Raw genomic sequence first — 14,891 nt, 5'->3', positions numbered from 1 at the left:
CATTTTGAAATAAAACGTGGAGGAATCGTCAGAACAAGAATATGAAACCATCATATTCAGATTTATTACACAAACTGTCCATCTGTAGGGTTTTTCCTCGAGTCTTTAGGCGGCGCTACATGATGAGCGTCCCGTCGTTCGGGTATTTCATGGACGCCATCTGCTGCGTCATTGCCAGAACATCCTGGAAGCCGGTGCTGAGTCCAGACATGTGCTGGAAGTACGCCTCCTTTTCCACCTGGACCGACAGATTGTTCACACCCGCATCTTTCAAGATGGCCGTCACCTGGAGACGTGGAGACGCCACAGTCAGATAATCACGTTGCACAATATAATCTGTGAAAGTAATTGAAGCTGTGGTGGGAAGCTGGTCTGAGCCGACCTGCTGGATGATCCGCTGTTCCACCACGTCTGACATGACCTGCAGGTGGACGGTCCCAGCGATCACGTTGGCCGAGTGCCTCCAGAAGTGAGGGTCTCTGTACGACAGAACTCCTTCAATCTTCTCAACCTGAAAATAATTGAAGAAATCATGCTAATTACCATGTTGGTATAGTGTTCTAGCATTAGCTCCTTCTAAATACCACATTGGTTTAGCATTTAGCGCTACTTTCTGCTTAATACCATGTTGATACACTTTAGCATTAGCCTCCATTTAACCCTTGTAGGCCAAGGTCTAAATGGCCATTCCGGCACGCAGTCTCTCTTCTCAGTGCGTCAGAGCTCGCTACGAAGCCATGCAGCGATCGCTAGCAAAACTACTACTAACACTACACACACCACAAATTCTAAATAACATACTTACTGTATAAAAAACCTATCGAAACACTCTTAGTAAAATCCACAGCATCAATTCTCCCTAGTCTCTTGCCGTATCCAAATCCCCCCCCCTCGTTTGTCCCCACGTGTCTCCGTTCTACCTAGCAACAGACCGTCAACACATTTTCATTGGTTGTGTCGAAATGTGGTACAGTTAGACCCCACACAGTAAGGCGGAAATGATCGATCATATTCCTGGCTTTATTTTCAAGTAAATAACCACAAAACCCAATATAAAAACACCACTTTTATAAAGTTTGAAGTCCGTACTGTCCACCAGAGGTGAAATGAACACTCGGTATGCCGTCTGTGTTATTATGAAGCTTTATAAATGTGTCACGTGCTTCCCCGCTCCACAGCGGGCTTCGTCCCGGTAGGGTTAATAACATGGTGGTGTAGCGCTTTAGGGTTAGCTTTTGCTAAATACCATTTTGATATCACGCTGTAACTTTACAGTAAATAACATTCTAGTATTGCATTAGCTTCCACTATATACAATGTTAGGGTAGCACTTTTTTGTTAGCTTCTGCTAAATACCACGTCGACATAGCACTTTATCGTTAGCTTATCCTAAACACTGCATTGGTTTCACACTTTACCGTTAGCTCCTGCTAACTACAACATTGATGTAGCCCTTTAGCGTTAGCTTACCCTAAACACCATGTTGGTGTAGGCCTTGTTTGTTAGCCTTCAATCAATACCATGCAGGTTTGGTGCTTTAGCATTAGCAGAGCTAATGGTTATAACTGGTGCTTTGGTGTTAGCACAGCTAGCACTTCACATCTACTGCTAGCATTATGCCCATCATCATATAATCCTAGCAGAATTAACTCCAGTTTCTTCTTTCAGCTGAGATGATGTGTTGGAAACTAATTTTGTTGCTATAATCTTAAAGTTTGGTTTGTGAGGATCTGGGCCTCCTCACCTTCTCCAGCGCGCTGTTCAGCTCCTTCTCCTGTTCCGGAGGAGTCCGCAGGAGAAGAACCTCGCAGGCGTCCTTCAGCAGCGGGATGACGCTCAGAAAAATGAGCGTGGCGATGAAGAGCGAGCAAATGGGATCGGCGATGAGCCAGCCGAACTGCCGGATGAGGACGGTGGAGATGATGACGCCGACGCTGCCCAGCGTGTCGGCCAGGACGTGGAGGAAAACTCCTGGAAGGAGCAAAACCAGTTCAGGGGATTATCACGTTTCCACAAACCTCTCTGCGCCGCAGTGACAAACCTCGCATGTTGGCATTCATTCCTCTGCTGCCCGAGCCGTGGGAGTGGGCGTGGCCATGGCTGGAGTGGGCGTGGCCGTGGCCGCTGTGGGCGTGGGCGTGCTCGCCGTGGGAGTGGCCATGATGCGAGTGTCCGTGGTCGTGGGAGGAGCAGCTTTTCCCGCCGTGGGAGTGGGCGTGGCTAAAGGCACAGATTCCCACCAGGTTGACCAGCAGACCGCCGACGGACACCGGCTGCAGAAACGACAAAACGGTACCGAACGGGTTCAGATGAACGAGAGTAGAGCCACTGAAAAAAATAAATAAATCTGTCCTTTTCTCAGAACGCTGACTTTCATCTTCTGGGATCAAATGACAGAAACTGGAGGACAAAAAATAAACGCTACAATTTTGAGATTACAGTCAGAATTCTGAAAAAAAAAACCTTAGATTAAAATCAGAAATTTGAGAAAAAAAGAAATTTCTGGCAAAAAAACCCCTGTTGGAATTCTTAATTTAAAAAAAGTACAAATTCTGAGATTAAATCAGAATTGAGAGGAAAATGTTCTAAAATAAAAAAATAATAATAAAAAAAAGGGGCAAAATTCTAAGGGAGAAAAAAAAAGTAAATTCAGGAAAATTCAAATTCTGAGATTAAAGTCAGAATTCTTTTTTTGTCTTTAGTGGCTCTAATTGTCTTCCGTAGTTTGTGTCTCTGAGCTTTAAGTGGTTCTGGCTGTTTGCGGGTTGCAGTGACCTGTAACCTGATCCAGAGAAACTTCAGATCTGAGGTCCAATCAAACCCGAACGACACCAACTGTTCTCACTCTGTCATATTCATTCATTCATAAAGCTCCTCTTTAAACCAGAGCTCCATTTGGACCGGATCAGGTTCTGTTCTGAAGGCCATCCTGACCCAGATTTCATCTTTAAATCCTGTTTGCTGACAACAACAACAATAATATTTTCTGTCAAACATCTGGAGGAGCTTAAATCACCCGACTGCGTTTCCTCTGCTGATCCAACAAAGTTCTTCCAGAACCAGAACAAACCCGACTGTTTTCACTCCGGACTCGGTTTGTTTTGGCTTGTCCAGATAAAAGCGTCGTGTGACGAAGGAAAACTCACGGTCAGCATGTCGGTGTTTATGTTGGGAGGATCCAGCAGGCGGGTGACCGACTCCACGAACACGAAGAAGGCGATGACCATGAGGAAGAGGCCGTTGATGAAACCCGACAGGATCTCAACCCGACCGAACCTGCAAGACCAAACAGTCGGGAGAAACCGGAGCTGAAAACTACGGCACAGCATAAGGGACAAACGAGACTGGAAAAGGAGTCATTTCTGACAAAAAAATAAAAATTTTTAGAAAATAAAAAGAGAAATTAATTTGCAAGATAAACATTTTCTTTAATTTTCAAATTAATCTCAGAAATTTTCTACAGAAAAAAAAGGAAATTTTAACTTAGAAAGTAAAAAAAACGCAAGAAAAATTTGATAAGAAAAATGTGGAAATTTCTCAGTTTCAAGTTGAAAATTCTGAGAATAATCTCAACATTTCTACCAAATTTTCCACTTCTGGTGTTCAGAAATTTTCCTATTTGTAGCAAATTATTTGAATGTTTAAACTCAGAAATGTTCTTGTTTTTCTAACAATCTTTTAACTATTGCAGCTCAGAAATGTCTGTTTTCCACAACATTTCTGACATGAATCTCAAAACTTGCTAGAAAATGTCCAGAAATTTTGAGCTCACTGAAAAGTAAAAAAAAAAAAAATACAAGACAAAAAATTGGATTAGAAAAATGGAAATTTTCAGATTTTTTGGAATTTCAGAAAAGTTTTTTTCTAGGAAATATTTGACTTTTAAAACTTTGCCAGTTTTTGAGTTTTTTTTGGCAGAAATTTTCCCTTTATTTTTCCTATGAATATTGGCCGTGATGTGGCGCCGTAGCACGGCGGCGGCGCTGGTTTTACCCGTAGGAGAAGATCCTGGTGGCCTTCCAGCGGGTCATGAGGGCGGCGAACAGGCCCAGAACCAGAGCGGAGCAGTCGAACAGCATGTGGAAGCCGTCAGAGATCAAACCCAGGCTGTTGGTCCAGACGCCGTAGAACAGCTCCACGAAGGTGAAGGCCTGCGGGAAACCAGGACAACTCTGGTTGCTATGGTGATTTTAGTGGTGGCAGGGAGGTGAACTTTAGGTCAACCACTTTAAACCTTATTCAGGTGTAGCTAAAATAAATTGGCATCGTTAGCAACAATACTTTGACTTTTCCTCATAATATTTCAACTTCGGTCGTAAGACGTCATCTTTGTCTCGCATCTTTAGGACTTTAATCGTGCTCTACTTGACCTTTGCACCATATTTTCTCGTGAGCCTCATCGTTTTGGTCGACCCACCAGGTTGAGACACAGGAAGTAGAAGATCTGCCGGGAGTCGTACTCCTCCAGGATCTGTTTGAGCGAATCCTTGATGAAGCGCGGCAGCGACTGCGACGTCTGCTGCAGCGCGTCGCCCATGAAGTTGTACAGCGGCGTCCCCTCCGGCGAGTAGCCCACCAGCGTCCCCTTCTGGCCCTTCTTGGACGGCGCCGTCAGGATGCTGGAGGCTGCGGGGGGCAGAGCGGCGGTCAGAGGAAGAACTGAGGCGCGGTCGGCGTTCCGGCTGCGTTCGCCACCCACCCATGACGAAGAAGACGGCGCTGACGATGACTCCGCCCGAGAGCACGTGCTCAGTGGCGAGCTGCGGCGGGCGGCGCAGCGGGCCGGTCCAGAAGTTGGCCAGCGCCAGCGCGGCGGGGAAGAGGGCGAAGGCGCCGTAGCGGGCGCAGCGAGGAGCCTCCATCTTGGCGCTGCAGACGGATTCGACGTAAAACTCCAGGATCACGACGGAGAAAATGATCATCGCAAACGGAACGACGAGCGACGACCAGGAGTCGACTTTACTCTGCAGGTGAAGATTAAAACAGGAAATATGGAGACATTTTGGAAAACATTCACAAAATGATGTTTAGAAATATTAGTAAAATACACAGAAAAAGTTTAATAAAATTAATCTGTGTCAAAAAAATAAACAATTCTACATAAAAAAATTTAATCTAGGAAATATTAACTTTTTTATCTGAATATTTATTCTTGTTTATATCAATAAATAAATGCAGATTTTTGTCTGTTGTTTCTCTGATGACTTTCAATTAAAATGTAAAATTTAAAATATTAAATAATTTTATTTCAGTTCAAATAAATTCCTTCCCTTAAAAGAGGATGAATGACAAGATTTAGGGATGAATAAATTCAGGGAGAAAGGAAGGAGCGAGGGATTAAGGAAAGGATAGAAGGAAAGGAAGAAGCAAATGGAGAAAGGAAAGAGCGATGTAAAAAGGAAGAAAGGACAGAATAATTTAATGTATGAAATGAAGGATAAAAGAATGACAGGAATGAACAGGGAAGGAAAGAAGAATAGAAAGGAAGGAAGAATGAAAGACGGAAGGAACAAAGAAATGATATAAAGAGGGAAGGATAAATGGATGAGTGGAAGGAGGTGACGATGAAAGAGGATGAAAGGAGGAGCGATGAATGAAAGGACGAATGTTTTCCATCTTCCTCTCTTTCTTTGATCGCCCCTAACTCTCCCGGCTCGTCACCTCGGTGGTGGCGGTCAGGACGGCGGCCCAGGGCAGCATCACGGCGGCGGACAGCAGGTTGTCGAGCGCGTAGAGCCGCTTGGCTCCTCCGATCTCCACCGACAGCTTCCTGGAGGCCGTGTGGAAACCGACCTTCAGGCAGAGCGACACCACCAGCAGAACCACGCCGCCCTGCAGGCGGGCGGGGGAACAACACACACATCCTCAGAAACAACATGCAAGGACTCAACTTCACGTTCCTTCACTTTGAAAAACGTTTTATAAATAAGATAAAGTCCTGAACATATGGTGTGACATAAAGTTCATCCATGTCATCAGAGCAGGTCATTATTTAACTGCTTTGTAAGGCTTCAAATGGCAGCCATCTTGGAACATGTTGATGTTCCTGAAATTCAAGTGGCTGATGGGAAACATGAGGGGTTAGCATGCTAATTTCTAACAACCTGGAAGGTTTTTACAGTAATGTGCTGCACTTTATGTAAAGAAGAAGAAGAAGAAGAAGCTTCACTCACCTTGTGATCTGCGACTCCTAGCAGAGAAATGGCCGTGTAGAGGAAGTGTGTGAGCGCGCTGTCATGGTGTCCCTCCGCTGCGTTTCGGCTCCAGTCAAGGCCCAAACAGAAGCCGCCGGTGAAACCAGACTGAAGCCAAAACTATGAGAACTCTGGGTGAAAGGATACGGTGATGATCTCCCATCTTGGCCATCAGATGGTCGTTATCGAAGAGCAGGAGGCAGATCACAGCGATGATGAAGAAAGCTGCTCCTCTGGTCTGCAGGGAGCCACAGAAAAACCTGCTCAGGTACCAGAACCGGGTCTGGTACCTGAGTTCTGGTACACAGGTCCATGTGTTCTACCATGGACCTGGTAGAACAGGTCCAGCTGTGTTCTACCAGGTCCATTTAACTTAAAAAAATTAAAAAAACAAATAAATAAATGTTCAAAAATATGGCATTCATAACCTAATAACTATCACAGAGAAATAGAGCAAGAATTATTTTTGTTTTATGACTTTATTCTCATGTTGTTACAACTTTTTTGTCCCACACGACGTTTTATGACTTTTTTCCTGTAATTTAGCGACTTTATTCTGGTAATATTAGAACTTTTTGTCATATGACTCACTATTCTCTGAAAATTGCTCCTATTCTCGTAATTTAGATCTACAACTAACAATTATTTTAGTAATTGATTATTGTCTTGATTATACTGATCATCAATTAATCAGATTATAAAATTGGCAGATTGTAACATTTGAGAAGCTCGGCTCTCTCTGCTTGATTTAGCATCAATACAGTGACTCATTTTTTAATTAATTGATTAACCAGATAGCAAAAGGTCCTTGATAAATATTAATCCAACAAAGATAAATTTAATCTAAATTAAAAACATCAATTATTGTTTCCAAGTTAATTCTCCTTTTTCATTGTAATGTTTAAGAAATGTCCGACTCATTTCTAATCAAACTACTTGGCTGAATAACAATCATTTAAAAATATCAATCTTCCAGGGGAATGAATAATTTTGACTGCTAGTTTTCTAAAATAAACAAAAATAAAATAAATAGAGACCTTGGACGGTCCGCCTCCTGAGTTAGTGAAGAGAACGCCGAGCAGAGCGACGACCACAACGTCACTGTGCTCGAAAAGCAGCAAAGTCCTGAAAAACAAACAATTATTATTTTAAAAATGCATCTTAGGAGATAAATAATCAGAACTGTTGCTATTAGGCATCATGCAGGAAAAACAATGTGAGATTTTATTGAAATAAGGTAAAAATGTACCTCAAAGGTCCACAGAGGGTGAGACCAAAGAAGCCCAGGAGGGAAATAACGCAGCTGAAAACAGCATGTTTAACCAACTTTATCCACTAAAACAGAGACAAAGAGAAAAACTGCTTGATTCAACACAGCAGGTTCATCTTTATAAATATATGTTTGGTCGAGTTTCTAGTGCAAATATCTCAGTTCACTTGAAATAAAACAAAACTGACAAGAAACTTTTCAACAGGAAATAGAAATTTGTTTTAAGTTAATAATTACTTAATATTGATGAAAAAGTTAATTTGCTAATTAAACAAGACATTTTCCCCATATTATAAGTTAAAAACTTCTGTGAAAATTGTGAAAAATACTTAAAGTGATGCTGCCTCCAACCTGCAGGTGGCAGTGTTTTCTGTTTTACTACAGCTAGCTTAGCCTTCCTTGATTTTTTCCTCATCTATTTTCTTCTATATGTAGATTTTTTTTTACGTGGTTTAAAGAGGGAAAATTGTCACAAAAATTCAAAAGTAGCACCACAAAACTATTGACTTTAATTCCAATGTTGTTTTTTTTTACAAAAACAATCTCAAAATCCAAGAGGGTTTTTTTTTTAAATAAAAAACTATAAAAAAAGTAATTGTTGAAAATTGTTGTTGGTGCAATTTTACATCTCTAGATGAAGATCTATAAAATGCAATCGTCAGAGGCTGGCTATACATGCCTGCCACACTTTTTAGATGTTTACTAGTGCAAATAAAAAAAGCAATAAAACGAGAGTCCAACAAACCTGGCGCTTTGAGACGGCTTTTCCAGAAGAGAATGGTTTTTGAAAGACGAGGAGTATAACAGCACTCCTACAAAACAAACAAAAACATTCATGTTATCAATATGAAATAAATAATAAACCATTCAAAAATGAATCAGATGAATCAGAGGAGAATAAATACTCACCCCAACTTTAATATGAAGATGAACTGAACTATATGAACGACTTTGAGGATATCATACGATTCAAAAATACCTAAAGCTTTCAGGACCTTTGAGAGGATCAGCAGAATAATGTATCTGGTTAACCTGCAGAAAGGAAAAACAGCATAAATTACATATGTGGAAACTAATAGGTTACAGGTTAGATAAATAAACTGTTTCAAACACATTCTAAGTGTTTATAGTTCAAAAAGATGAAAAATTCAGAGGTAAAGTTAATTTATCTCCCATCAGAAACGTTGCAAACTTCTGAATTTCAATCAAATGAACCTGACGTCAAGGAAAAATACACAGCTTTGGTAAACCTAACAGATCTAAAACAGACAAAAATGAGTCAGGAAATAAAACATGTATTCAAATTAACTGAATGAATAAAAATAAAAGTTAACCAGAACAGATGTTACCTTGAATCAGGGACTTCCACCATCCCCAGTTTCCCTCCCGATAAAACGTTGCTGCTGTATTTATCCTCCATGTTGACCAGTAGCAGAATATTTAAGCTGCCTGTATCCTCACCATCACTTTCAGTGGAGAAATAAAACCTTGGCAGCGGCGCTCAAATACCGCTGGAGTAAACAACAAGGCCTCCTCTGGCTCGGTCCATTCTGCCGTTTCTAGCGCCGTCACGTCCTCAGTGGCCGCCGGATGTCACCGAAACGCATCTGAACGCTTTTTTAGAGCCTGAAAATAAACCCGCTCTGTTTCAAAATGACGATAATAAACGATAAAAGTCAGAAAAGGAGAGGGAGAACGACCCGAACCGTCCATAAACCCCTGACGCTTCCGCATACGACACACACTTTACGTCACGTAACAGACCTCGTGACCGTTGATATTGCACAGTTTTGCGCAGAGGCGAGAGGTCTCACTCTGAAAATATTTCCTTTATCAAAACAGATGATCCGTGCTAGAAATATATCCTTTTGATAAATATGTTTATTGGTTTATCTTAAAACGTTACAAACTTCAAAAATAAAAAGCAGCGGGTTGAGGCGTTGTGAGCTTCAAAAACAATGTACTAAAAATAAAACCTGACGGTTGCAGACGCCGCAGAGCTGCGGGAGTTACGCCGGGCGAAGAGAGGCGATCTGCGGTGGCTCCCGGTTGTAAATTATTTAATTAGCCCAACTGTAAACAATTTAAATAGATAAATCGATAATCTGACATGCGCAGTAAAGTGGCTGGTGCCGCAACGTGACTTCTTAGGACCTGAGGCTGCTGTGTGGGCGGGTTTGATGTCTATGACGTTCAACGGACGTCATACTCAAGGTCTTTATTTGCTCGTTCTTTTACTCTAAAGGTCATTTTGCACTCATTCTTCGCAAAGCCCGTTGTTCTTCAGACCTAAGAAATCTACAGGGATCATGGCAAGTACACAGAGTTCACCAACCGAAGAGACCCAGACCGTCACAGTAGAAGCCCTGATGGCTGCGGTCGACCCGTTTTTCAGAAACCTCATCCAGAAGGAGAGGTTAGGACTGGCAAATGGAAACCCAGCACCCACCACCACCTGTGCTCTGCAGGAGACTTTTGGAGACATCTTGGAGCTGTTTACATGCAACGTTCTGCATAGTCTTCCCAAGGAACGTTGCACTATGAAGGACTTGAAGGCGGCCGTGGGCAACAAGGTTCCTGAAGCCTTAGCCAAAGTCCTGGACATCGAAGGAGACATCCATAGCGAACACACACAGAATTTAAACAGGCTGATTGTGCAATATTTGCTGGCTAGACTTGATCACAGATTGGACTCTGGTACGTCCATAATCAGACATATGGTTGATGAAACCAGCTTGATCCTGGAGGACCTTTTGGTTGGATTGCGTGCATCTGTTGAGGACTTCAAGAAACCAGCCGACGATAAAACTTGTGAACCGAAATCTAAGATTAAAGGTTTGACAGGGAAGATCAAGAGGTTTTTCAGAAATGTCACTGGTAAACATTCATCGAAGGTGGCTCCCATGATCATCCAAGAACAACCAGAAACCTCTCTGACTGAAGTCAAGCCGATGCTGAACATCCAGGTGGAAGATGAAAAAATGTCGGCAGGAGAAGGTCCTCTTGTAGACAAAATGTCTGACATTAAAGGATGTGAAGCAGAGGCTCAGCCGGCCGAAGTAAAGGAAACTACGGCTATGGCAGCCGTCATTCCACCGGAAGTCCAGGAAACCACAGATCTACATCAAGAAGAGCCCAAGGTTGATGAAACCTCACCTGCTGAGCCGTTCGTTCCTCCAGATGTTACAGACGTGGAGAACTCCGTAACAGATTCTCAGTCAACCGAAGAGTCACAGGAAATAGAAGTGAAGCCAAAGGTTGATGATATCTCACCCTTGGAAGCCTTCATTCATCCTGAGATCTTGTTGACTGAAAATCTGCTGGAAAACAAATCAGAACCGAAGTCCAGCTCTGATGATTCCTCATCTGCCTTCACTCCTTTGGATGAAGATGAGGATTCATCTGTGAAGGAAGCTCAGTGGGGCAATCAGATGTTGGCTACCTCAGTGCTGGACGATGAAGGGAATGAGGAATTAACGGATTCTCACGTTTGTTCAGAAGAGGAACAGGAGGTTTCACATCCTCCTGGATCGACTGTTTCTCATCCAGTTCCAAATTTAAAACCGCCAGCAGAAATCTGTGAGGATATGACTCCTGCTGAGCTGGAACTGGAAGAAACAGAAACAGACTCTATCAGTGAACCGAAGGAAGACCAGGGAGAGTCTGAAGAGGTGGCAATCAGAAAAACGGCCTTGAGAAGCCTGGTCAGAGAGGTGATCCAGAGGATTATTGACAAGTCAGGCCAGAGCAGCTACCCTCCAGAAGAGCATCATGCCATCTGTGATCGACTCTTTGAGAAACTCTGGGCTGAAACCAAACCTAGAGTCCTCAAAATGAGCCCAGAGAAGATCACAGGCAAGGGCAAGACCATCTTCAAGGACCTGATGAAGGAGTGCAACAAGGCCGAGAACATCCTCCTTCTCCTGGAGGCAGGGACGCCGATAATGGAGAGAAATGTCCTGATGACGATGGAAAACCGACTTCAACCTTGGTGGAAGTCGCTCACCTCGATTAAAAAGGTTTTCAAGTAGAAAACCTCCAAGAAAACCAACACAGGCTTTATCTGGAATACTGGAATAGTGGTTTGCTGCTAAAGTCAGAGCGAGGTGAGTAGAGCGTACTGTAGAGTGCGCATAGGTGGAGGAACGGGAAGTTAACGTTAGAGGGGGGTGGTAGCATATGGCAAGAGGGGGAAGGAGGTCTTACTGTACACTAACCACCTCTGTGTCCGCACCTTCCCCCGCTAATAATTTGTTTATTTTGAACTTTTTCAGTAGTTAGGTCATGTTATAATTGTTCGTATTTAGCAGTTATGATATTGAAACTTCTTCCTGTTTAGTAATTAGGTCATTTTATAGTTGGTTGTGCTTAGTAGTTAGTTCATTTTAAACCTGTTTATGTTTAGTAATTAGGTCATTTAAACTTGTTCATGTTTAATAGTTAGGTAATTTAATACTTGTTCATGTTAGTTAGGTCATTTATACTTATTCATGTTTAGTAGTTATGTCATTTTATACTGGTTCATTTTTAGTAATTAGGTCATTTTATCCTTATTCATGTTTATTTTATACTTGTTCATATTTAGTTGTTATGTCATTTTATACTTGTTCACGTTGAGTAATTAGTTAATTTTATACTTGTTCATGTTAAGTAATTAGTTCATTTTATCCTTGTTCATGTTTAGTAATTTGGTCATTTTATCCTTGTTCATGTCATTTTATACTGGTGCATGTTAATTAATTACATCCTTGTTCAGTAGTTATGTCATTTAATATTTGTTCATTTTTAGTAGTTAAGTCCTTTAAACTGGTTCATGTTTAGTTATTTGGTCATTTTATACTTGTTTATGTTTAGTAATTTGTTCATGTTTAGTAGTACAGTAATTTACACTTGTTCATTTTTAGTAATTTGGTCATTTTAAACTTGTTTGTTTTTAGTAGTAAAGTTATTTTATCACTGTTCATAGATATTTTATATTTTGAAGTGTTGATTGTCTCAAAGACTTTATGGGGATTGAACCCATGACGTTAGCATTACCAGCGCTATGCTCTAACCTGCTGAGCTAAACAGCCTCACAGAATGTAAAGTTTCAATGGATTTAAGACAAACTGACATGTTCTTACCACAATAAAGATTTGAAAAAAGTCCTCAAAACATTCTAATGTTTTTCAAAAACAACATTTGTAGAGGTATGTTTTCATGCTCTCTTTCATTTTGAAATGTTGATTTAATTTTAAAACTTTTTTATTTTTAAGGATTGATTTTTTTCCCAAAATTTTTTAATATTGAAATGTTTTTTTTTTTTTCATTTTACCACCATTTCTCCACTTTGAAGTGATGATTGTCTGGTATGGTACATCTGGTACATCTACCTTACAAGCTTTTGAGTTTCCATTGATCTGAGTAGAACTTACATGATTTTACCATAATGAAGATTTGATACAAGTGCTCATGTTCCTGTTTTTCAAAATAAATGTAAGAAATGGTTTTATTTAAATCCACTTAAGGACTATTGTCTTAATGACTTTTTGTTTCAACAGGCCAGTGTGGGAATTGAGCTAATGACCTCAGGGTGGCCAGTACTGTGCTCTAACCTGCTGAGCTAAACAGCCACACAGAATGTAAAGTTTCAATGGATTTAAGACAAACTGACATGTTCTTACCACAATGAAGATTTGAAAAAGTCCTCAAAACATTCTAATGTTTTTCAAAATCAACATTTGTAGAGGTATGTTTTCCTGCTTTCTTTCATTTTGAAATGTTGACTTAATTTTAAAACCTTTTTTTATTTTTGAGGATGATTTTTTTTTTCAAAATATTTTAGCATTGAAATTTTGTTTTTTCATTTTATCACAATTTCTCCACTTTGAAGTGTTGATTGTCTGATTGGAAAGTACAGGGATTGAACCCACAACCTTTGCATGATGAACCACTTGCTCTGACCAGCTGAGCTAACCAGCCATACACAATGCAGTCTTCTCATTGAGGAGGTTAAAGGTCAGCAAGGCTTCCATGGTGAAGCTGTCTGTACTCTGAATCCAGGCATCTGAGTGAAAGCTTCTGTGGAAACTTGTTGCGTTGCATCTGACATCTTCACATTTGGAACCTCAAACTGAAACAAGGAACACAAGTTCAGTTTCTGTAGTGTAGTGGTTATCACGTTTGCTTAACACGCAAAAGGTCTCTGGTTCGAAACCAGACAGAAACAGGGTTTGTACGTTGTGCTTCTCACAGGTTGTAGTAGTGGGACAACAAGAGTCTTCTATTTTCGTGACGGTTCTTTTGCCAATCGACTTCATTGTAGGCATCTTTGAAATGGAGGCTTCTTTACTTCAAATGCCACTTGGTGGTCCTATGGTGTAATGGTTGGCACTCTGGACTCTGAATCCAGGGATCTGAGTTTAAGTCTCAGTAGAACCATTTGTCTCTGTTCCTGACATCTTCATTAAATTTTTTGATTTTATTTTTGCACCATTTTTTATTTTGAAGTGTTGATTGTCTGAAAGACTTTATATTTGAATTGGCCAGTATGCAGATTGAAACCATGAACTCAGGATTGTTAGTACCACACTATTAATAATCAAGATAATGATGAGTTTCCATGGATTAAAGAACAACTTACATAATATTAACACAAGGAATTTGAGAAAAGTGTCTGTATTCCATCATTTTTCAAAATAAACATGCAAAAGTTATTTCTCAGAGATTTTGTGTTTTCAAGTGTTTATTGTATTTTGGAGCCCTTTTTATTTTAATGTGTTGATTTTATTATTCATCCTTTTTATATTTTGAAGAGTTGATTGTCTGAAAGACGCTCTGTCCTCCTGAGCTACATCTACCTTACAAGCTACTAAGTTGATCTTAACAAAAGTGCTCATATCCTGTAGTTTTTTATATTTTTTATATTTGTGTGATAGGAGAGTCTATCGGACGTTTATATAAATACAAATTGCGTCCCGTATTGGTACATTACAGGACGCAACATTTTACAGCGAAATACGGGACGATTCACAATTCCGTATTTTACAGTACGGTGCAAACCCTAGTTACTACTCTTCTATGGATTTTCTTTTTGTTGCCATCAGTGACCGAAAACATTTTTACTATGCAAACCAACGTAAGTGGGAGTAAATAAAGTTTTATTTTAAAAAATTACATCTACATATCTCAATTTTTCTTTTTTCTGCACTCAAAAAATCACTGTTTACCTTCACAGGAGCTAGCTTGATGCAGAAAACAGTCAACTTTCAGATTACATCAAGTACAAATAAAAACTGTTTGAGTTTAAAAACTCTTAAATAATTTAAATCATTAGTGAACATTTTACAGACACCCATTTATGCCAGCCTAGTGAAGCATTTTATCTCAGAATTATGACAATTCACTTTTATGAGTAGCAATAGCTCAGTATTAGCGGTGATGTGGAA

The 14,891-nt window shown here is 40.5% G+C and overlaps 1 protein-coding gene and 1 non-coding gene across 2 annotated transcripts; one reads left to right on the top strand and one right to left on the bottom strand.

Annotated features, from left to right (window-relative positions):
* Positions 1 to 25: 25 nt before the first annotated feature.
* Positions 26 to 9,197, bottom strand: slc30a5 (solute carrier family 30 member 5). Its single transcript, XM_081613801.1, has 16 exons — positions 8,814 to 9,197; positions 8,374 to 8,496; positions 8,210 to 8,276; positions 7,444 to 7,529; positions 7,232 to 7,319; positions 6,342 to 6,432; positions 6,174 to 6,250; positions 5,662 to 5,832; positions 4,700 to 4,964; positions 4,418 to 4,626; positions 3,994 to 4,151; positions 3,147 to 3,276; positions 2,042 to 2,273; positions 1,745 to 1,971; positions 383 to 511; positions 26 to 286 (listed from the first exon to the last, which is right to left on the bottom strand). The coding sequence occupies exons 1-16, from the start codon at positions 8,882 to 8,884 to the stop codon at positions 116 to 118; spliced, it is 2,295 nt and encodes a 764-aa protein (XP_081469927.1). The 5' UTR covers positions 8,885 to 9,197; the 3' UTR covers positions 26 to 115.
* A 4,402-nt stretch (positions 9,198 to 13,599) lies between these two features.
* On the top strand, positions 13,600 to 13,672 carry trnav-aac (transfer RNA valine (anticodon AAC)). Its single transcript has one exon. It is a non-coding gene; the product is annotated as a tRNA-Val (tRNA).
* The last annotated feature ends 1,219 nt before the right edge of the window (positions 13,673 to 14,891 follow it).

This window comes from Poecilia reticulata, chromosome 12, assembly GCF_904066995.2.
Source record: "Poecilia reticulata chromosome 12, P_reticulata-male-v2, whole genome shotgun sequence".
NCBI lineage: Eukaryota > Metazoa > Chordata > Actinopteri > Cyprinodontiformes > Poeciliidae > Poecilia > Poecilia reticulata.
This window is presented reverse-complemented; position numbering and strand designations above follow the sequence as displayed.

Coding starts and splice junctions, on each gene's coding strand:
- slc30a5 (XM_081613801.1), bottom strand. CDS start 8,884: ATGGAGGATAAATACAGCAGCAACGTTTTATCGGGAGGGAAACTGGGG. Junction 8,497..8,813: donor GTGGAAGTCCCTGATTCAAG/GTAACATCTGTT, acceptor TCCTTTCTGCAG/GTTAACCAGATACATTATTC. Junction 4,627..4,699: donor CGCCGTCTTCTTCGTCATGG/GTGGGTGGCGAA, acceptor TGCCCCCCGCAG/CCTCCAGCATCCTGACGGCG.